We start from the raw sequence: 21975 nt of genomic DNA on the forward strand, positions 1-21975 counted from the left end.
TCCAGCACCACTCCTACTAGTCCTCTTCTTAATGCCTGCAGCAAATTYAGTGCAGTGCTTCTGAGAATGTGGAGACAGAGCAATACGCTGAGGTGCTGCAACAGGCACCCTGCATCAGCTAGGTCAGCAGTTGAACTTAAGACTTGCACCTTTGGTCAGTACACAAAGTGCAAGTAGGGAGATGGCAGAGCAGGGAAGTGACTTCCCACTTTGGGGTAATTTATAAGTGGGTAATAACAGGTTTAGAGCCATTGAAATGGCCTTCCATCACTGCAGTTGGTTTCACAGAGACTGAATTTTATCCCAGGATTTTAATTACTCCCTTTTTTATGGGAGCCACATAGACATGAAAGAAAAATAGACAAAGCACTAAAAGGAAATCACTGGTTTAACATTTACCAAAAGAGGATTAGGCAGACTTGCTGCAACACATGTCTTTCACTATCTTTTTTATTTTTAACAAGTCTGTTTTCATAAAGGGACTCTTTAATAGCCAAGCCATCTCTGCACCTGCAATGTTCCTGCATTTTAATAGCTTTCTGAGCGAACCCAGCTGTGCTTTGGCAAAGAGACAAATTTTGTGGGTTTTTTTTCCTATTACCCAGCAGAATTAAAGTCCCTTGCTCAGAGCCCATCAATTACTTTGCCAGCCAGGAACGAGGGCCTCTTTATCCTACATACAGTCTTTGTTATTTCCTTTTATTTAAATAAAAGCATGTACCCTTCCTCAGGAAATGGAACCTGATCATATTATTTTATAAACCATGGATCACAGTTTGCTTCCCCACTGCTAATTCCCAGGGCTTGCTTGCTGCCAGCACAGTTATTAGTGCTTATCAGGAATTCCTATTTTTAAGCAAGAAAGAGCACATTTCCCCAGGAAGTGCTGTGTCCAGGCATCAGGGGGTCCGGAGAGGAACATTGCCTTTTTATCTACTTGGTTTACACAATGTGACAGGTGAGCCAAACCAGAAGCCCATCTCTGCTGGGCCGAGTGCAGAAACCACATCGTGAATCTGTCTCCTTACTGGTGAGGCACAAAACAGCTTGCATCGAGTTATGCAACCTGCTGGAAGCAAATTGGTTCTGACTAGAATATCTCCTCAGCACTTTCTAGGGGACACTGAGGGAACACTATCTTGCAGGCAGACGGGGCGAGGAGCCGTGCAGCCTGGCAGGATGACAAAGTACTGATTACAGTGATAAAAGCAGGCTAGGACTTTGGAGTCCTTGGTTGTAACCCCAGCTTTGCCACAGGCTGCCAGCACAATATTAGATGTATCAGCCGTGGGCCCAGCTTTCCCAAATAGCTATCTCCCCAAAGGGCAAGCTAGATAATGGAGTGCCTGTCAGAACAGCCAGAGCACAAGCTTCGGGAAACTAGGATCCCTCCGTTCTTATATACCTCTCATGGGTTCATCTGAGCACTGCAAAGGTGAGTCCGTGACTCTACCTCTTTTTCTGCTCGTTATCGTGACTGCTCTACTGGTACACAGATCCCCTCTTCCAAAGAGGGTGGATCCATAAGAGAAAGGATGCTAAAGTGCTTGGGAAGGTGGAGTTCATCCTACACGAGCTATCAATGCCAATGGTGTACCCACAGCTGAGTGTCAGCACAGGCAGGGCAAAAGCAGGTGAGCACTGGAGAGGCACATGAATTTCCCAACTACAGATTGTCTGCGGGATTGAGTGACAGGGAACGAAGATAATGGTCAGGCACACATTCGGTGCGTGACGGGGGGGGGATTCTAGATACTGGGTAATCRTCTGCTGTCTGTTGGGTCCTGCCTTGATGTGTTATTGCCAGCTCACATAACTGACCTGGGGAGATCTGGGGAAGATGAAGGGCATGCCTCCCAGAGCTGCCTTTTGCTAGGCACTGCGTCTTTGAAAAGCTGGAAAGGAAGCACATAGGCAGCACTCAGTTCTCCTCTGGGCCCTTGACCTTGGCCAATAAATCTTTGCGAGGTGTGACAACCCAACACCAGCCCATCACTGTCTGTTTTGACAGTCTGTTAACAGGCCCGTGGGAGAAGTCTCTTCCTTTAAAGTTCTTATGAAATGCTATTCTTTGTCAGATAGTTCATTATCCCAGCATTATCCTAGAATTATTATTACCGCCTGATTTTATTTTTGTTATCTTCTTCCTATAGTCTTTCCTGAGTCCTCCAGCCTCAGTAACAACTTGTAGCAACAAGTAAATTGGTACAATACAAAACAGCATCACACAGAAAGAATTTCCTAACAGCAGTTTTCAGAGCATCTCTTTGTTCTATTGCCTTTTATTATCACCTTTATTATTGCCTTTTTTTAACCTTGTTTTTAAATTACAAGGGGGGAGTAATAATGTCCCATTCACTTTTCCTATATAACTCATTTTTTAGTGCTTTTTATCATATCAACCCTTTTCTGCTATAAATAGCAGAGAGTCGTTGATCCCTGTTTTTCAGTCTCATGATAATTGTCCCTTGCTTGTATCCCTAGTTTGGCAAATCATTCTGGCCTGGAAAAATAGGTTTCTGGTGACTATGAAGAGTTTTTCTGGGGTTGTTCATTTTCTCTATTTCTAGCAAAATGAAATATTTTAATTAAGAATTAGTATTTGAGCATGTGGCAAAATTCTACTGTTTCTCTTCTTTTCCAGTTCTCTCTTTTTTCCCCCAAAGGGGTTAAATTTTTGAAAATGAAAAGAACAAGGGAGAGAAAGCCCAATTTATCTTCCTTTTCCCCTCCTCCTCTTTCCAGTGGAAAAAKATTTTTTAGTGAGTTTTTTTTTCTTTCATAGCAGAATGAAACAAAAAGGCTTCAGGACATGTGTGCTCCATTGCAGGTACATGTACACTGCTAGCACTGACTCTTGTGAATGGTAATGCAGGTCTGAGCCCAAACATAAAACAGCTGATGTGCGCTCCATGGCAGGAGCTGGGCTAGTTTTCTTTACAAAACCACCTTTCATAGTCAGCAAGACCATGATCTCCAACTAGAACTATGTCAGCAGGTTTTTTTACATATTACTTATAGTTTAGTGAATTGTTAAAGGGATTATATTTTAAACCAAGCATACTGCAGTGATTTAATCCCTCCTCTCAAAATGCATTTAGGCAGCTACAGAGAGAATACCTCCTTAGCAAGCAATTATTTTGGTATAAGTTCTTCATGGCTCAGCTTTGCTGATCACTTGTTAAACAACAAGCTGTGTCTAAATTGCAGTCCTAAATTACTACTGCACATCATCATTTGGTTCCCTGGTCTTGAAGTTGCCTGCTTTTCTGGTACGCATGGTTGTCTTTCCTTCCTGGGGAACTGGGCAATGGGTAGGGAATAGGGGGAGCTTGAAAGGGTGGTGGGTATATTGGTCATTCTGGCACAAATTTGAGATACAACTGTGATGCACACCCGGGGATGGGAGCTGAGAGGTGCTCCTGTGTCCCTCACTTCACACACAGCCTCTCCCAGCTGGGCTGACAGATCTGTGCTGCTCTGCAGAAAGACACCAGACAGGACTGCTAATCCTGGGGATGGAAAAGTGACACCAGCCCTTAGAGATGAGCTAAATCTCCTCTGCTCCGAAGACTGGAGAGGCCTCAGGAAGCTCTAGGGTTTTTAAACTGGACTTTCCAGTCTGCTCTCTGGACCATCACTGCCTAGCATCTCAGGTTTGCAGCCTGAAACTGTGGGCCCACCCCTGGACTGGGACCCACAGAGAAGTGCTGGGAAAGTAGCAAGGGGGTTGAGCAGACACAGCACTCAGTCCGATTCATGCTTTTCAGTGCTCTGTCCCTTCATCACTGTGATGATGAATTGCTGCAGCCACGATGCAGAATAAAATGGTGCTGAGTGCTCCCACCTGGAGGAACACAGCACCAGTCAACAGCAGCAAAACTTGGGACACAATGGAAGCTTCCTGCTGTAGTCCCCAAAGTGGGAAAAGCTGCAGGCAGAAGCTCTGTCCTGTATCCTTTCTTGTGCAAGTTGCTCCTAGCATAGGCTCTCCCTGTCCTTGCTTGAGACTCACTAAGTTCCTCATAGGTCCACAGAGCAGAGAGGAAATTACAACAAGGCACCCAGATATTAGCACTGTCCTTTACAGCCAATTTGGAAACTGAGTAAAAGGGCCCTGGGAAGGCTAGAGAAGTGAAAGTCATCTACAATGGTTTGATCCTGCAGTCAGGTGGGCTTCAGGTTAACTTGATCCAGCTGCCCATGATCCAGACTCACTAACCATCCTTTACACACCACAGGAATGGCATGTCCTTCACCCCAGAAGACAAAAGATGGGCAAATATCATGACAACTCTGTGTCAGCTGGACAGGGGCCACTGGTAAAATCACTGCTATGTGATCAGCCCAGCAACTACAGTGAGAGAGAGCCTTTTGCTTGGATCCTTCAGCCGTTAGGCATAAGTCCCATTTCCTTCCCTAGGCTTAGTCCTCCAGCTCCAGCCAGAACATACAGTGTCTCCTGGGATATAGACAGAGTGATAAAATAGATGAAGAGCTGGAAGAAGCAATGATAGCACTTTGTTAGACTAAACACGAAGCAAAGTGGTTTTTTGACATTCAACTTGGGCCAAGTTGTCAGGGAATTTTGCATTACAGTACTTTGTTTTACTAAAGGAAAATGTGTTTTTTGCAAAATCAAAGACTTCCAGAGGGAATAGACCAGTTTCTCTTTTTATTTTCAGAAAAACCTGACTGGAATATTTTGAGTCAGATGCAGAGATTACTGTTGAAATGATCAGCTTGGGACAACATGGTCCCACAGTCAACTCACTATGAAATCATTCTGATCTCACAAATACTGCTATGAATACACTTGTGTCTTTAGGGACAGACTTTATGCCATCTCCTTACAGGGAAAAAGAGTGTCTAAGGTGGCTGTGACCAGCTCTGCTTGCATGAAATAAGGACCAGACATTAAACTGGTAGTCACATGTCCCCCTCTCTTATGACTCCTCAAGATATGATCTCAGCTACCCATGCATATTTTGTGAGTCCTAAAAGGGGAAGTCACACAAAAGCTACAGCTTTGAGAAGCACATAAACTATGCTCAATAATACATGGAGCCAAGACTCACACACACATATTCCCTGGTGTAAATCAGAGTCACTTGTCACTTGCTGCCAGCTGGAGACCTGATCCATAGAGGAGAAAGTAAATTCATGGCACAAAATCTGGGCACAAAATGTGATGGGGACTACTGCTGTGTTGCCTACTTACAAATAAATCACTGCTCAGCAGCACAAAGGTCATATTTGCAGAATTACTTACTGGCCTTTCTTCTTCCTAACAAGAGGGTTTTGGCTTGTTCAAAAAAGGCTTTGATTTCCCTGTCATAGAGTCTGCCGAGATTCTGGGCATAGACCTGGAAAGACAAGGAAGACATCATCATCTGTCTATGAACAGCTCCCATCTCAACTGCTTTTGTAGCTTTTTCTTCACCCTCCCACTTACAACAAAATTTAGCAGAAGGCAACTGAAACAGACCTGTTGGTCTTTGTGTGTGAGACCTTTGGAAGGGCAAAAACAAGTATGAAAAATAGAAAACAAACCTCAGTGAAATACAAAGAACAATCTCAATTACTTAACAAGCCCCTATTAACAGAGGACAAGCATATTAAGATAGAGCTTCCCCAGAACCATTTACATAAAGCAGTGTTGAATAAAATACAAGATTAACCACATTCATTTCATATTTATGTCTCTCTCATTTTGTTTTCATCTGGGCATTTCTGTACTAAGAGACCAAACTTTAGAATTTCAGGATTTTTTTTATTCAAAACCATGTCTGCCCCAAGTCCCATTTCTTGGTGATTTCTACCAAGCACAGAGGTCCAGCATCAGGTGGCCAAGCTGGCTGACTCTCTCCTAGAAGTTTCCAATGTTGGAAGATGGCAGGCAGTTTGAAATGCAGGCATCATGAAACCAAGCACTCACCACCAGTTTGACTAATTTGTTTCTGGTGGGCAGTTTGCTGAAGGGTTTCAGTCATACCTTGGGAAGATCACAGAACAGAACTGGGTTGGCGTTCCTCAGCCAGGCCATAAGCGGGGTGTAGTGCACCAGTTCCTCRTGGTGGAGTCTATGGCTCGGTGCAACTAGCTTGTCAACATGCTGCACAAGAACTGGGACTTGAGTATTTCCCTAAAGCAACAGAAACAGCAGAAAGAGTTAAACAAACCATAGTCATGAAAAGCTCTGAAAAGTAATTGCCTCATAATCACCCTTGAACTTCCAGTTCTGAAAATGTTTGAGAAGCAAATTAAAGGGCAAAGAGGAACACACATGTTCATTTTGAACTCCAAGTTTAACCCTATTTTGTAGGAACATTTCAGAGTCCAAAGGAATAAAACGGCTCACTGGTAATATGTGGCATATTCTGGCTAACTGTGTCTTCCCCTAACTAGTTAGGGCAAGACACAGGAGAAAAAGTCATTGTTCAGGATTGTACTGGAAAACTGTCCCCCCAAGCACTGGGAGGTGAGTGTGCCTCTGGATGGGGATGCAATGGAGTGGGGGAAGGATGCTGAGCAGTCACAGAAAAAATAGCCTGATGAGATGCATCTGGCAGGGCCTGGCTGTGCTGGGATATAGCATTCACAGAAGCAGAGTCATGTATGTGGGAARGGAACTCTGCAGGTTGGAGTCCAATCGTCTGCTCACATCAGGCCTAGTTAGAGCAAGTTGTCTGGGGCCATATCCAGCTGAGGCTGGAGATACCACAGACTCTCTGGCCCATGTTTCAATACTTGATCACCATCATGGGAGGAGTTTTTTTGCTCTTATATCAGGTCAGAATTTCCTGTCTTCCAACTTGTGCCGTTGCCCCTGCATCCTGTCCCCAGGCACCTCTGGGAAAGCTCAGGCTCCATCCCATCTCCACCCTCCCGTTAGGCAGTTGCAGGCAGCACTAAGTGCTTTCTTTTCTCCAAACTGAACAGACCCAATGCCTTTGGCTTCTTCTCATACTTCCTGTGCTTTGCATTTGCCTTTGTTGAACTCCTTACACTTCCTGTCAGTCCATTTTTCCAGTCTATCTAGGTCATTTCCAGCATATTGAGCATTCCCCCCAGTTCGGCATCACCTGCAAATTCATTGGTGAACCCAGAACTCTCCTGTTGTTGAGGCTGTTAATAAAGACATTGAACAGTACTGTCCCCAGTATTTATCCCTGAAGAATGCCCCTAGTAGTCAGTCATCAGCTGGACTTTGCATCACAACCCTCTGAGCCCAGCAATCTAGCTAATTTTCCTTCCACCTTATTGTCTGCTTAGGTAGACTTCATGTCTTACCAGTCTGGCTGTAAGGGTACAGTGGGAGACTATGTCAAAGGCCTTGCTAAATTCAAAGTATACAGCATCCACTGCTTTCCTCTTATCCACAAAGCCAGTCATCTCATCTTAGAAGGGACTGCTGAAGGAGAGGYGGAAATTCAGTCCATGCATACAAGATGCATAAGGGGACACAGGTCAAGCAATCAGCTCTGTGCTGTTGTCACAGGCCACTTATCTGAAATAAGAGAATCATAGCCCATGATATTATGGTGAGGTTTCTTGGGAGGCAATTTGCTGTGATCTGTTAGATACATAGAGAGAGATGGYGGCAGAACCACTTGGTGGCAAACCAAGAACTCGTTTAATAGCAAACTCTACTGCTGTATCCAGACTGAAGTTCCTACATTGCATATGAGACCAGTTGCAACACTAAGCGAGGACACCAGGTACTGGCATTAAGAAATGAGCTGCAACACAGCTCTTTCCAACAGTCTGCAGGAGTATGCAAACCCGCTTATAGCAGACACTCATAACCAGCTGGCATCTAATTGTTTCTCAATCCAATCAGGAGTAACTCCATCAAAGTTAACAGAGCCAAGCCACATAAAACCCATATGAGAGAAGAACCTAAATTATGTGTCCAGTCCAGACAAACAGCACCCACTAATGCAACTGCAGGCATGTCAAAGCTGCTTKCAGTTTTTCAGGAATGGGACTGGAGAAAACATGAGCAAACACTAAGGCCTTGGAGAGGAATCTGAATATAGCCTCAAAGACAAAAAAATATATATACCAYGAATTTTTTTCTATGCTCTTCTGTAAGATACTCCTCTCTTTTCAAAAGACAAGCGCTTGGCAGTTCCCTGTCAGTCACATCCCCTCCCAGATTTAATGTTTAATGTTTGAAAGAGAAAGCTAAAGATGTAAGCATATAATACTAAGCATTTGGGAGGTGGTCCTTTTCACTTCATAAAATGAAATCTAGAAGGGTATCATTTTCCTTTCAAATTATTCTCCATGGAGATATTGTCCACCATTTTTTTAAATTGCAAGGTGAAGACTTGAAAATTTTAATCAAAGGTTCCAGGGACTGATTTTTAGCTCAGTGTTTTATGTTACAAGTGGACAAACAAYGACCACCACTCCCAAAGCAAAACAAGAAAACCTAACCCAAAAATCTTTAGGCCTGAACATTTTTCTTTTCAGCATAACCAGAGGATTAATAACTGCCATGGGAGGGAAGCCTTTCAGATTAGCCTACTATATGCAGAACTATGCTGAAGTGAAAGAACCACTCTAGAATAGGTTTTCTTCTGTGTGCCTGCAAAACCAACCAGAAGGCTGAGGGGGACTGCAGAGTGAAGGTGTGTAAAAAAGTCTCTTTGGCTTTTTGGGGAGTACYTTAATGTTAGCATTTTCTACACCACTGGTATTATGTTACCAGAATATTCAAAATTTTCAGAATTTTGGCTTGGCATGTGAAGTGTGAAACCTACCTGCAGTTCAAAGATGTTTGTAATATGACTGATGAAACTGTTTTCGAAGTTCTGCTTCAGTGTTTCAAACATGATCAACCGCTCAGCTACAGACTGTAGCTTCCGGTAACCTTGAGAGTAAAAGAGAGGGTATCATTGCATGGAGTGGCAGACTGTTGTGCTCAAAGACAAACATCAGTCAGCACACTGACAAATAAAATGGTTCTTCAAGGCATGAGTTCTAGAAGAAATACTATGACTTAAAAGCCAACAAAGGGAAAAAGACTTGCTGTAGAATTACACTTAGAGAGACTGGGAGGGAGTTTRAATTAAAAAGAAGAGCAAAACATTCATCAGCCATGGTCAAGTCCAAATGCCCAGTCRCTGCATAAGAAAAGCTTGGAATTTCATGCCCTAATCAAGTCCCTGTACCCAAGCAGCTCTCCAACAACATCCACAGTGGTATATCCACAGTGGATACCGCTACAAAGAATGATATTTTTTCCACRTTTGAATACAGACAAGAGATCACAGTTTCCACATCCTTCCACCAGTTCCTTCCCTAACTGTAAGAGTAGGTGAACTGTTGTACAGAAATGGCTCACAACCATGCCTTAAACCCAGGTATTTAGAGGAAGAGTTTAGAGGCTTACCATAATCTTGCCTCTTCTTTAAGACTAACTGGACCAGCCAGTGTATCAGCCCATAGGGAGGTGCCTACAACCTGCTGATTGAATGTGAATGCACCAACTTGGTCATTTGCAGGATAAATTGGATTTTTCTGGGAATGAAGCCAGTCTCTCCCAGCTATTTATCTCCATGGATGTACAGAGGTAATCTTACACTTGCTTTCCCAGTCCTACTTGAATGTGCTTCTAGGTGTAGCTGCTTAAGACTTCAAAAGCTTCATCAAGATGTTCAGAAGAGAACTGTCCCTGCAAGCTTATTTTCCCAGCCAGCAGGGGTTGTGAGCACCCCCAGGTGGATAGCAAGAAAATAGTGTTTGTATGTCCACAGCATGTGCCCCAGGTACCCCCAGGTCAGTGTCACTGCTCAAATCTTGCTAGGTGGGAAAGAAAAACACTCTCAAAGCAGCAAGAGCCAGCTGCTCCATATGGGAAGRCAAGCAGGGAGCTGAGGGTGACCCCAGCACAGGCCATGCCCACACCAAGCGCAGTCCTGCAGAGTCTGAATGCAGCACACAGAGCTGGGTGCTGATAACAGGGTCCATCGACAGCCCCAGACAAGGCAGGTGATGAACCAGCTCCATGGGACAACCAGGGAGCCCAGTCAGGAGCAAAAGGGGACAGGACCAGAGAAAGGGCTGTGGGCACATACACCTACGAAGAAGCTCAGGTAGGGACAAAAGGCCCAGGGCTGAGCTGAAGTAGGCAGGGGGTGGGAGTGGGAGTCCCAGGTGGGGCTAATCAGGGACAGTAGTGCCTATTAGTGCCCTCAGGGCCTAGACAGACTTGCATCACTGTCTTCAGGAAAGAAAGTGAGCAGAACAGTGAACRGCATTTCATATGGGGTCAGGAGAGAAATAGCAGGTCAGGGGAAGTCTGGAGCAGCCAGAAGTTCCAGCTAAGATGCAGGGTCCTTCCCTGCAGCCAGTTTCCCATCAGAGAAGGCTGACATGCAAGGGAGGGAACAACTTGCACTTGGCATCACAGCCACTGCTTACTTTCCCAGATGCATGCCTTCCTTCTATTTCTTTTCTACTTTGCCTCAGGCAACTTTCAGGGCTGCCTAGGAAGTGTGTGAAGTAATCCCTGGGAACACCATCTCCACAAAGACCTCCTATTTCAGTGATTCAGTGACTACCTGTAAGGGCTGGGCAGTACTGATGCTGGGTGTGCACCACACCTGGCTGATGAGTCTATGGCTCTACTGGTTGCAGACATAAATATCTGCCCTCTACTTACCAGGCTGTATCTGAATGTTCATGCAGCCAGATAAAGCTTCTGCTGCAGCAGTGCAGGCCTTTACTCTGCTGGGGCTGGAAAGATCTCCTTGGCTCAGGGCCTCACAGTGTTGCTTGCTGAGATCGAGGTTAGTCTAACAACAAAGCCACAAGAGAGCAGGTATAGCATATCCAGCTTCTCACTCCTCCCTCCAGCTTTCTATGGGATGTCCCACACTGTGAGGATGCAGGTATGCAGGGGGAGGTTGCCAGGGTATCTCCAGGCACTGTCCCAGCTTGAAACAGCCAAGTGCTACCTTAAGCTGCTGGGTTGCATTTATCCACCAAGAATACTGTGGTACTCCTTCCTCATCAAAAACAAAGGTCTGCACAGTAACAACAACAGGGGTCCTAGAGGAAGGCTTGATGACCCTCATCATGAGTTCCCAAAGGGCTGGCATCTCTGGTATCGTAGCTGGAAGCAAGGTGGTGGGGAGRAGAAAGAATTCAGAGGTGGAGCATGTGGGGTGTCCTGATGTGGCTCCTAAAGAGGACTGTTGAGTCTCACTCCGTACTCATCCTCCACCAAAACCCAGCTGTAAACAGGCATATGGTGACCTGGGCAGGGATGTTCTGTGTGAGGCCAACATCTTGCTTGTATCCCATACTGTAACCCATACTGTAATACTACACCCACACCAGCCTACTGGTGCACCCTAGCTCATGAGAACTCTTTAATCTTTCACCTCCAGGGTTCCATCCATATACTATAATCCCCCAACTCTGGGTATGGTACAAACTCAGCAAAGGCAGCAGCATCCCATAAAGATGAGGAAATATAAGCTTTGGCCATTAAAAATGAGAAAAATGCTCCAAGAAAAAGTTAAGGAAAATGCAGCTTGTGCTACTCAGAAATGAAAAGGTTAATGTATAGCAGTCACCATATCAAGGGGAAGTGAGGATTATCTATACTATTATAACATAGTTTTTGCATCTATGGCACATTTGCTTTGAAAGTAATTTGCCTTCCCATCTTCCCATGACTCATCAGGAGTCTTTCTACTAACTATGCTGGTCCTAGAGCCGGTGTCTCTGTGGCTATAAGGTGCCACAAAGAAAGGATGCTGAGATAGGCTGACATGCACAAAGATTCATTTTCAGGGTCCATAGCCGATGGCAGGCATTGACTTAACAGTAAAGTTGCTTTTAAAGAGCAGGGAGAAGAAAGTGAAAGAGAGAAAAGGAAAGGGAAAACTCTCACCAGTGGCAGAAGCAAGAAGAAGAAGAGAAGCAATGGGGTCCCTAGAAAAATAACCTCTCCTGGGCTCCTCTCCAGTGCAGCAAGGAGTCCCTGGTATGTTTTTCTCATAGTAACTGTATAGTATTCATCAGGAACCACTCAAACTCCCCAGTGGTTGTTCTTGCTTATGATGCACTTTATTATGCAGCTCTCTTTGCAGCACCCTTTGATCAGGGAGAGGTGTTGCATGCTCTAGCTCTAATTGCCCATTAAGTTCTGTACATCATATTATTGGCTAATGCTAATTGGCTATTGAAATGACTATTATCTACTAATAACATCTACTAAGCTGTTTTTCCCTAGTACAAAGATATAAATTGAAGGCTACCAAGCAAAGAGAGGAAGAAAGCAATTGCCATCAGTGGCTATTGCTTCCCACAAGAAACCCCAGAAACCAGACATAGCAATGTCTGAGAATTGGCAGGTACAAGACCATGAGGGTATCAGCACTTTGGATGCAAGGATAAAAGCACTGCACCAGCAGCCTCAGAGGGTGTAAAACGAAGGTCACAATGATGCCAGTGAAAGACAGATTGCAGGATCACAAGTGAAAGGCGACAGAGCTGAAGATGAGGGGTCCTTGGCCACATAGGTTAAGATCCATATGCCCATGAAAATGGTTTTGGGGGACCCTTCTACAGCAAAGTACCACAGTGAAGATACTATACATCATGCCTTCTGCCAGTCTATCTGTAGCCCATCCCACCTGTGTGGCCATCATTATAGTATCAAGACAATAAAGTCCCTCATTTCTAGGCCAGAGGAGCTGTACACCCTTTGAAGACAGATTATAGTTTTCAGGGTGTTTGAGGTTCACTGGAAGCTTTTCTRATAGATTCAACAGACTGAAGATTTGTGCCTTTGCAAATCCACATACTGTGAGGAAGAGGATCTCATCCATCAGCCTCGTCTTGTTGGAGATGATACGATGTAGTAAGGAGTTCTCCTGGTAGATGTGGTCCATCTGCTGCTTCACGCTTCCCAGTAGCTCATYGTAGACCTGCAAGGTGTCCTCCACTCTGGCCACCTCTGCCAGGGCATCGTCAATGGAGTGCATCAGCTGTGTCACTTGATTCTCAGAAGAGATAATGGCCCTAAGGTTGGCCTGTAAAATGGAGAAGAAGAGGGCTCCAGCACTGTACCATGGTTTGATCATTGCCATATCCCACAGGGGTTTCACAGTTATGTAAAACACAGCCGAAGATCCTGACACTCACCCTCCCAAGTCAAATCAGAGTTCCTGTCATTGTAACGCTCAAGAAGTTATTACAATTGCATGTGTTCTGCATTGCTACCCGCAAAAGATCAATGTCTTATCTTTGCACTCAGCTAAACCCTACACTGGCATAGGTCTGCAAGTCGAGTGCCAGGTCAGAACAAGACCCTTCCCTGAGAGTAAAATGTATTCTCAGAGGACTTTGGATTGATATGACAGAGAGGTTACTGCTGAGTCCCCAAGTGAATCCCACCGTGAGCAGAAAACAGTCTTTGTGGGTTTGGAAAGGGTACCAGGTCCCAGTGGCTTCTGCACCCCCACCTTTCCTTCTATGCATTGGAGAGGTACCATGAGGACACTGGATGGAGTCTCTGACCCTTAATCCCCACAACTGGCAAAGTCCCGTAAGGAATCCAGAGAGGGATCTAGTATTTGTATGTCAATCACAAGACATTTGTAATGAAATCCTTTTACCAAGACCAGGGCCAGAGCCATGCCAAAGGCCATAAAAGTGCTTGCCACAGCACACTAAGCAGTCAACACAGGCATTGAGACTGCTGCCAGTTTGTTGCTCAGCTGAGCTGTTCTGGCAGTGGAATTAATAAACAGTTAAATCATGCATGAAACATACACATATATTTGTCTCAAATAAGAAAACTGAAGGTGCTATTTGCCTAGGGAGGTCTCAGGCATTTGTTTTGACCTGTGGTAGAGATATAACTGCATGTTAATCATTGCTGACAAGCTCCACTAGAGACTTCCAAATGTTAATTGTATCATTTTCAGGGCCTAAGTACCATGCGGGATATCAAAGAAAGTAATCAATAGACATGGGCCTGGGAGGCTTGAAGCTTCCAGTCTGCTATTTTTCTCTCTGTTAACAAAGCTTTTAAACAAGTTTGTCTTTGCTGATATTTCCATTAGCTGATGACTTTTTCATTAAATGAAAGACAACAACAACAGAAGCAWTTGTACCCCTCAGTAAATCCCATGCTCAGCTCTCCAATGGAGAATGCTTGGAAGGAAAGCAAAGTCCTGTCAATCCAAGTCAGGCCTCTCTTTTCAAGTGCTGCACAGGTGTCTTATGATGTCAAAGACACAGTTCATCACCTCCAAAGGAAAAAAGAGGGCTTATTGACCAGACGAGCTGCCATTCTCTGAAACAAGCTCTGGCTTATGTGGCAAGTAACCACTACTCACTGAGGTGGCTACCAGGTTATTTGCCGTCATAGCTGACATGATGGTCTGGTGATTCACAAGAATCATTCATGATTGCCTAGTTAATGTGGCTTGGATCTAGCCTGGTGCTCTAAGTTAAGCATATATCACAGAATCACAGAATCACAGAATGGTTGAGATTGGAAGGGACCTCTGGAGATCATCTAGTCCAAACCCCCTGCTCAAGCAGGGTCACCTAGAGCATGTTGCACAGGATCGCGTCCAGTATCTCCATCTCTGCAATCAGGATTTCTGCACAATAGATGCTGGAGTTCTATAACCCCTGTGATAACGAGTTTCTCTTCTTCAGGAACCACCTGCATTGCTACTGTGCTGGTAGCCCCTGATCTAAAGGTGGTACAAAGACAGCCTCACAAGACAAGATCTCCAGCTGGCTCTTAAGCCTGGGGGAGGGCTGGCCCCAGGAGAGGTGCTGCTGGAGCGTGTGAGAGCCACTCTGCAGCCCAGAACTGAACCTGGCCACTCTGGTCTTCCTGTCAAAGTGTGGATTACACTTTACCATGGTAAACGTGGTGCCATTTTAGGAAAGGCATAGCTGAAAGCGTGGGAGAAAGGACTGGGGGGAGTGGCTTCAGCCCTAGGGAATGGCTTCAGCCATAGACTGACAGATTCACAAGAGGTCTGGAAAGGACAGAGGAATCATGTAGAAAAGAAAAGCCTGAAATCTAGCAAACGCTTTGATCACTATGAAAAGGTACATACAAGGAGATACAGGTTTTCTACAGGGAGCGCAGGAGGGCACACAGAGTGATCACTACAGGATCAGTAGTCGGGTTTGAAGCTGGACTTGCTGATCCATGCAGATACTTATTTCAAAAAGCAACAACAATATTAAGTAAATATTCCTTTTGCCCAGAGCTCAACCAGCTCCTAGGAAGGCCATCACGAGGGACCTGCCAGGGCGCAAACAGCCTCCGTTCCCGCACTGCTGCCTTCCAGCCTCATGCCAGGGACTCCAGCCCATGACCACAGGTTCAGCCTGGATCTCCATGTTTTATTAAGTGCTCCTGAATTATAGCCATAAACCTCCCACTAACCTGTCACTGCTGTGCCTTCAGATTGTCTTATTAGGGCTTTACAGACCTACAGGGGTTTGCCTAGAGCAAAGTAGTGCCGATGAAATCGGCAGGGCAACGGCTGGCAGAAAGTGCTCTCCAGAGAGTTACAGCTCAGGTAATGGTAATAACTCTCCTGCTGGACATGGTGCAAAGTTGCAGAAATCTGCATGTGTTTCAGTGGGTGCTGGGAACCTGTAAGTACGTAGGAATACCAATGTAAAAATCAGAGCTCCAGGCCTCCCAGGTGCAAAGGCCATGCTTTTATTCACTCCAAAGCAAATAAGCGCTTCTTACTGTTTGCAAAATGTTTCTCAATCCCCAGAAGAGATCAGTTAGCAGAGGCTTATTAATATTGTAAAAGAAGGGCGAGGTGTTATCGCTGTGATGTGGTGAAAAATATTTAAATATATGCATGTCCTAGTCTAATGTATTAGCATTAATAACACTTAATATCCTAGATAAATCTTCAGAAATAGAAATGTCTCATTAATTAATTTGTATTAACAGTAAGTGACATTTATTCATCAGAGAGCATTAAAACAATGTATTTGACAGCACCTTTCATTTCAAAGAACTTAAAAGAGATTCATTATTTACCCCTGTAGGGTATTTTACAACTTGGAAACCGAGTTGCAAAGTGCCTGTATGAGTTGCTGAGAGCAAGCAGTAAGCCTGTCTCAGTACAGATGTCAGGAGTTCTGCTTTTCAGATTAGCTACTGCATTTCCAAATGTATATAGAAATACATTTTGGGAATAGAGCAAATACTGGCGCTGAAGGAGGCAGGATTTAGGGTTTATGATTTCTAGTACATTTTAGGGTATTTCCTCTGGCTTATTTTTGCCCTTAGTTCTTCAGTGGTCTAACTATAAAATCCTAGAACCAGTTATACTAACATAACATAAGTGCTCAAAGCAGCTTTCTCATTATTTTGATCCATCACTCAAAGAAACAAGTTATCTTCCAGAAAAATGCAATAAAAATGGCAACTCTAATAAAGGTAAGAGAGCTCACTAGTCTGAAAATAATGTGTTCTTTCTCCGTTGTCCCATTCTGTTACAGTTTATCTTTTATTTTTTCATCTTCTTCCAGTTCTGTTTCATTTTTCCTGTTTTCTTCCTCTCCAGCTGCTGACTTTCTCTCACCAGGGATCATCACTGCTCCTTTCCTCTTTTCCCAGGAATTCCCACCTGTCAGACCAGCCTTTCTGCTCTTCATCACCCCCCATTTTTTACATGCACTTTCATCCCCTTCCTCCCTGCTCAGCAGGCTTTGTCCTTCCCACCCAGCTAGTCTCTGTCCTCAGCTTCCCAAGGTAACTAATGTGCACAAGCTCTAGCAGAGCACAGACAGGACAGGAATTTTGGTGTGTCTGTGGTAGCCCTCACTTCTTTTCCGTCATGGCAAAGTGAAAGACCTGTACCCATTGCTTCTGTGCATCCTGCTTGCTGAGGGCTGCACTGGACTGTCTGCGCCATGAGCTGCAGACCTGGCCATGGGTTTGGCAGGAGCCCAGGGAGCTCTCAGTGCCCAGATGTGTCTGGCAGGCTAGCCCTCCCCAGGGGACACCCTGGCCTGCGGGTTGGACTTCAGCTTTGCAGACAGGAAGGGGAACACACACACACACACACACTGTGGACACAGTCACCGCATTTCCACTTCAGGACAGTTTCCATGTATTATTTCCAGATGTGGTTAAGGCTGTGGGATTGCTCCAGGTTCCTGCTGAACCCTGACCTTGCTGGAGGTGCAGCTTGTAGATCCAGCAGTAAGGGCCAGAGGCAGTGCCCCAGGACAACTTCCTTTTGCACTGGTGGCTACAGAATTGATAGGCCTAATTCATGCTGCCTGAGTGGGTCACCTAGACCTTCTTTGCAATCAGAATGAGATCCTAGAGCTCCCCAATTTCATCTACCTCCTTCAGTCAGCCCCAGAAAGCTCCACTTCATTTTTCTCCACTGTTAGTCCTTAACCCATCCCTGCACAGCCCTCAGAAATTATAATTCCACACAGTTCCTTATCTCATGGTTTCTACCTCTTGGGCTTCCTCTGTTCAGACTCTTAATTGGAAAAAACTGCTGCTGAGCAAAAGTCTATCCCTCTCTCTTCCTCTCTTTCCAGTGATATATCACTTCTCTGTCATCTCCCATAACAAAGACTCTGATGTCCTCAAGCACATGTTCATGTACAGACTGAAATCCATATCCTGGGTATGTGCCACTATTTTTGTTTTCCTTCTCTGAAAAACTGACAGTGGGTTTCATCTGCCCGAGATGTCTACAGCTGAGTCAGTCAGTCTCTATATTCCCTCTGCAGTCATTGGAAAGAGGCCACTCAAGCTAGTGTCCAAGGATGGGTAAGCTCAGCAGGGACAGACATATTGGTGTTCAGCTGCCAGGCTGCAGTATTTGTTGGCCCCAGTGTATCACCTGGCTACCTCCTACAGGATGCACTCAGGCCTTCCCGAGTCCCCCAGACTTGTCTGGATGGCTGTGCCTGGGAAGTATCTCCCCCAAATCTCACTGCTGGATATAACAGAAGCTCACTAATGTTGGTCTGATACCCTATAGCAACTGCACTCATTCTCTGCAATACAGATGCTGGGATCAGACTGGGATTCAGCATTTTCCTGCTGGGAGCTGCATGCTGCAGCAGACGTGCCTTTGAAATCCTTARTCAAAAAAAACGACTTCTGCTTCAGGCTTGTGGGGCTCTGAGAGCAGGCCCCTAAAAAGTTACTGGCTTAGCTCCTGAAAGAGACAGGCAGCCCCAGTACAGTGCACGCTGGGACAAACACTGACCCTCGAGAAGTGAGTAGTGGTGTCCTCCTGACTTCAGTGTGAGATGCCTTTTGAGCTGAAATTTTACATCACTAGAATGACTTTCTCTCAGATGAAATGCTTAAACACAAGAGCTGCTGACAGCCAGTGACTCAGTCCAGTTTCCCTTTATGCCAGACAAAGTTTTTTCTCTTGAATCATAGTCCTTGACCCCCTTACCTCATCCAGCACGTGGAGATCATTGCTTAGCTGCTCTGCAAAGGCCACAGAATTGTTCACAATGGGCTCATACTCTTCCATCAGCCTCAACATGTCAGCTGCTTCCTTTGGGGTCATCTCCTGGTATGCACTGAGCTCTTCCTGACTTTCAGTCTCTGCAGTGTCCTTCCTGTCTTCTTGGTGCCTTTGTCTCCCTGCATGGAGAGGGTGAGAGACAGAGATGACCACAGACTTCTAGTTAGGTCCTTTTATTAGCTCTGCTATCCCAGAGGTCTCATCAAGTTTGGTTTGGGGTCACAAGTGATGTAAGTCCAGTGGTCTCAGCCTGATGATCAGTTTGAATAAAATCACAGCATGCAGCAAGCAAGGCAAAGATGTGGATGGGATAAAGGGTTAGCTTTATAAGGGGGACAAAATGGACATTTAATCTGAGTTCTGGCTGTGTTTTCACTTGCTGACCTCTCTGGGGGAGTGTGCAGGGACACATTTACATGTTTGTCAAACAAAGCTGAGACGAATTTCAGAGATGAGCAATCAAATCCAATTCCAATCAAATATACTGATAGGACAGAGGGATATAGTGATGATGGAAAAAAGCCCACTCTGAGTGAGAGCGACAAGAAAACATAATTACCTTCTACTGTACAGGAAGGGACATTGACAAATGTGATACGACTGGAGAGGAATCGGTGGTTCAGCTTCCACAAGCATCTGATAAAGGCTTTCTTCTCATCAAAGCTGCYAGCAGTCCACTTGTAAACCTTATCAAACTGCAGATCAAAATCCAGGCTTGCCTGGATGTTAACAGTTAATTACCTCAGCAATTAAAAGGCGCTTGCCATACCACATACACTTAACAGGTTTGCAGCCCATTTTAATGGCAGCTGCCAAATATTGTGACAACAACTTGCGTACTATGAGGAAATGCACCTGTAGGTTGAAGGAGGTGGGAAGGGGTGAGCAACACCCCGATGCTACAGTTTCAAGCTTTGGGGTTTTCAGTGGCCCTGGGAGGCCACGTTGCAAATGGAGATGGGCCCAGGGTTTAGCTGTTACAGGAGAGCCAGCAGCCTGCACAGCCCAGTGGCAGCTGGGGAGACGATCCTGACACCTCCCGGAGGCTACATAACAGGGAGCCCAGCCCACAGGTGTTAGGATGGTGCCTACAGGGAGACCAGGTGCTGCAAGCAGGGCTGGCATTTCTAGCCACAAGAAAGGGATGCCATGCCGGCAAAGATGCTGAAGTTAAGACCCTGACAACTCAGATTTTCCTTCTCACGTCACTACTTTTCCTCCTCTCATTTGCCTGGCCGCATCATGCCAATGACTAGATTGGTTCTGCTGGAGCTGCACGGGTGTAGCCAGGCCCAGATCTGCTGGAGGGCTAAAATGAACTATTGTCCTCAGCATCCCCAGCAACACCAGATACAATGGACACCAGCTGTATTATGCCAAGTGTAATTGATGGCAAACATTTGATCTGATTTCTTTCAAATAACGAATTCCCTGACATGCTTTGTACTTCCAAGCTGACAGCAGATGATTTCTCTAGTCAACAGCAGTTAATAGCTCTGTTTTCTTATGTTTCTTTCCTGCAGATAAAGACCTCTTTCCCTGGACTGCAATCCCAGGGCAACTGAATAGGGTTTGAGAGGTGTGTTCATGGCACTCTACACATAATGATAGGGATGATAAAAGCACTGAAAATAAAAGGATACAAAGAAATTTTGACACTAGAAATGGGCAGCAGAACACCCATAGCGGGTCAGACCAAGCATTCAGCCAGTCCCAACATCCTGTTCCAGTATGCTGGATTCTTTTCAGTTTATATAAATCTCTCACCTTTTACTGCAGATTTGGGTGGATGAACACTGATGAATTTTGACAGTGGCAGATGCTTGGGAGAAAAGCATTCAAAGGGCAAATCCACACTTATATTGCCCTCAGGATTCCCTGCCAGCTTCCAACAGCCTGTGACCTAGCAGCTTGCTGAGCCGGAGGTTGTATCTACAGCACTCTGTTCAACAACCCTTGAAGGACCTACCGTCCCTGATTTCATCTAATGGTTTTCTGAACCTATACGTARTGTTGGCATCTACAGCATCTTGTGGCAACAAGCTCTGCAGTTTAATGATGTGCTGAATGAGAAAGCTCAAAGCATTTAGAGTTAAGGCTGCAGAGTAAGCTCAAGACCCACCTTGCCTGCCACTGCAGAAGTTCCCTTCTGCAATTCTCATCCAACCTGGAATCTCAAACCTTTCTTCACCCAAGAATTGAGAACATCCAGAGAAAACCCAGAAACAGTTCTCCACAAGCTCTGTCCTGACATTGTCCCACAGCACTGTGGGGCTTCACATGTATGCTTCACACAACATCTCCCAGTGGTCCCATTTCTACCAGTGGAAGGGCAGTTTTGCAGGAAAGTGTTTGTTTTCTACAATGGCAGAGTTACTCAGGAGGCATTTGTCTGGCATGGGCCTCACTGAAGTAGCAGGGGAGGAGGAAAAAGCAAGCCAGCCCCTCAAATACCCTATTTCAGTCACTTGGTAGTCACAGTAGCTGCTCTAAACACAGGTTTTAGAGAGCTGGCTGCAGCTTATCTGTAAGCCTGGAAAAGAAAATTTCTGGGAACCATAACGAAAGTAAAAAGGATGCCAGGTGCCCTCTTCTGACACAATGACTCAAGTGTGCCAACACAGTCCTCCTACACAGGAGCTGGTGCCTCAGATGCTTTTCTAATAGTTTCAGAGCCCTCATCTCAGTGCAGAGCAGACAGGACAGGATGATTTCATACTGCCTACTGGGGTCTACATCCCTTGGGCTGTCACACATGGCCAGGCCCCATCAGGCACCAGCCTGGCCCCAGACAGGATTTTTTCCCCAGCTGTTGTCAGTCTGGATCTAGGGGCTTACTTTCACCTTCCTGTGAACCATCAGGGGCTGGATGGAGTTAAAAACTGGAAAAAAGCAGAAGGAGCTGGAGCTCTGGCATGGGCCATACAGTCTTTTAGTCTGACTCTTGGTTGATATATCCTCCTTGTTGACACAAACAGATTTATGGCCAGGAGGCAATGTCCCCCAAGTCATACTGGCCTTGTGAGCATTTTTATCTCCCAACACAGCCAGGAGTGTGGATATCCCCTGAGTTTGGTTTCCTGAGAACTTCAGGTTACCACAATGAAATGCAGTGGCTCAGGATATTCAGGAGCTCAGAGAAAGTGATGTTAACCTCTGCAAAACTCCAAGCTCATGAAGCCTCTGTAACTTGACCTCGCTGACAGGACTACGTCCTCCTCTCCAGTCTGGCTACCCTATTACAAGGACAATGTGAGTTCATTCTGTGTAAGGCAAGGGAAACAGTGGCCTAGCCTGACAAAGAAGTAGGGGAGAGTTCAGCTTCTCCCTCCAGTCCTAACACAAATCTCAGGGATGTTCTTTCATCTAGGGTTTTCTCTGGGATGTGGGAAGTCACAGAATGGTTGGGGTTGGAAGGGACCACTGGAGATCATCT

The 21975-nt window shown here is 45.4% G+C and overlaps 1 protein-coding gene across 4 annotated transcripts in view; it reads right to left on the reverse strand.

The window, feature by feature from the left end:
• Nucleotides 1-21975, reverse strand: part of LOC112975799 (exocyst complex component 1-like) — a 43294-nt gene that overhangs the window by 12468 nt on the left and 8851 nt on the right. For 2 of the 4 annotated variants that reach the window (XM_026086332.1, XM_026086334.1), the window contains exons 4-10: nt 19099-19258; nt 18465-18658; nt 12831-13058; nt 10676-10808; nt 8772-8881; nt 5996-6145; nt 5273-5366 (exon numbers count right to left, since the gene is read on the reverse strand). In XM_026086332.1, coding sequence (XP_025942117.1) covers nt 5273-5366; nt 5996-6145; nt 8772-8881; nt 10676-10808; nt 12831-13058; nt 18465-18658; nt 19099-19258 — 1069 coding nt within the window. The remainder of the gene's footprint in view (nt 1-5272; nt 5367-5995; nt 6146-8771; nt 8882-10675; nt 10809-12830; nt 13059-18464; nt 18659-19098; nt 19259-21975) is intronic. The other 2 variants (XM_026086333.1, XM_026086335.1) reach the window with 2 other exon arrangements.

The sequence above is a fragment of the Apteryx rowi genome, unplaced genomic scaffold (assembly GCF_003343035.1).
Source record: "Apteryx rowi isolate R43461 unplaced genomic scaffold, aptRow1 scaffold_69, whole genome shotgun sequence".
NCBI lineage: Eukaryota > Metazoa > Chordata > Aves > Apterygiformes > Apterygidae > Apteryx > Apteryx rowi.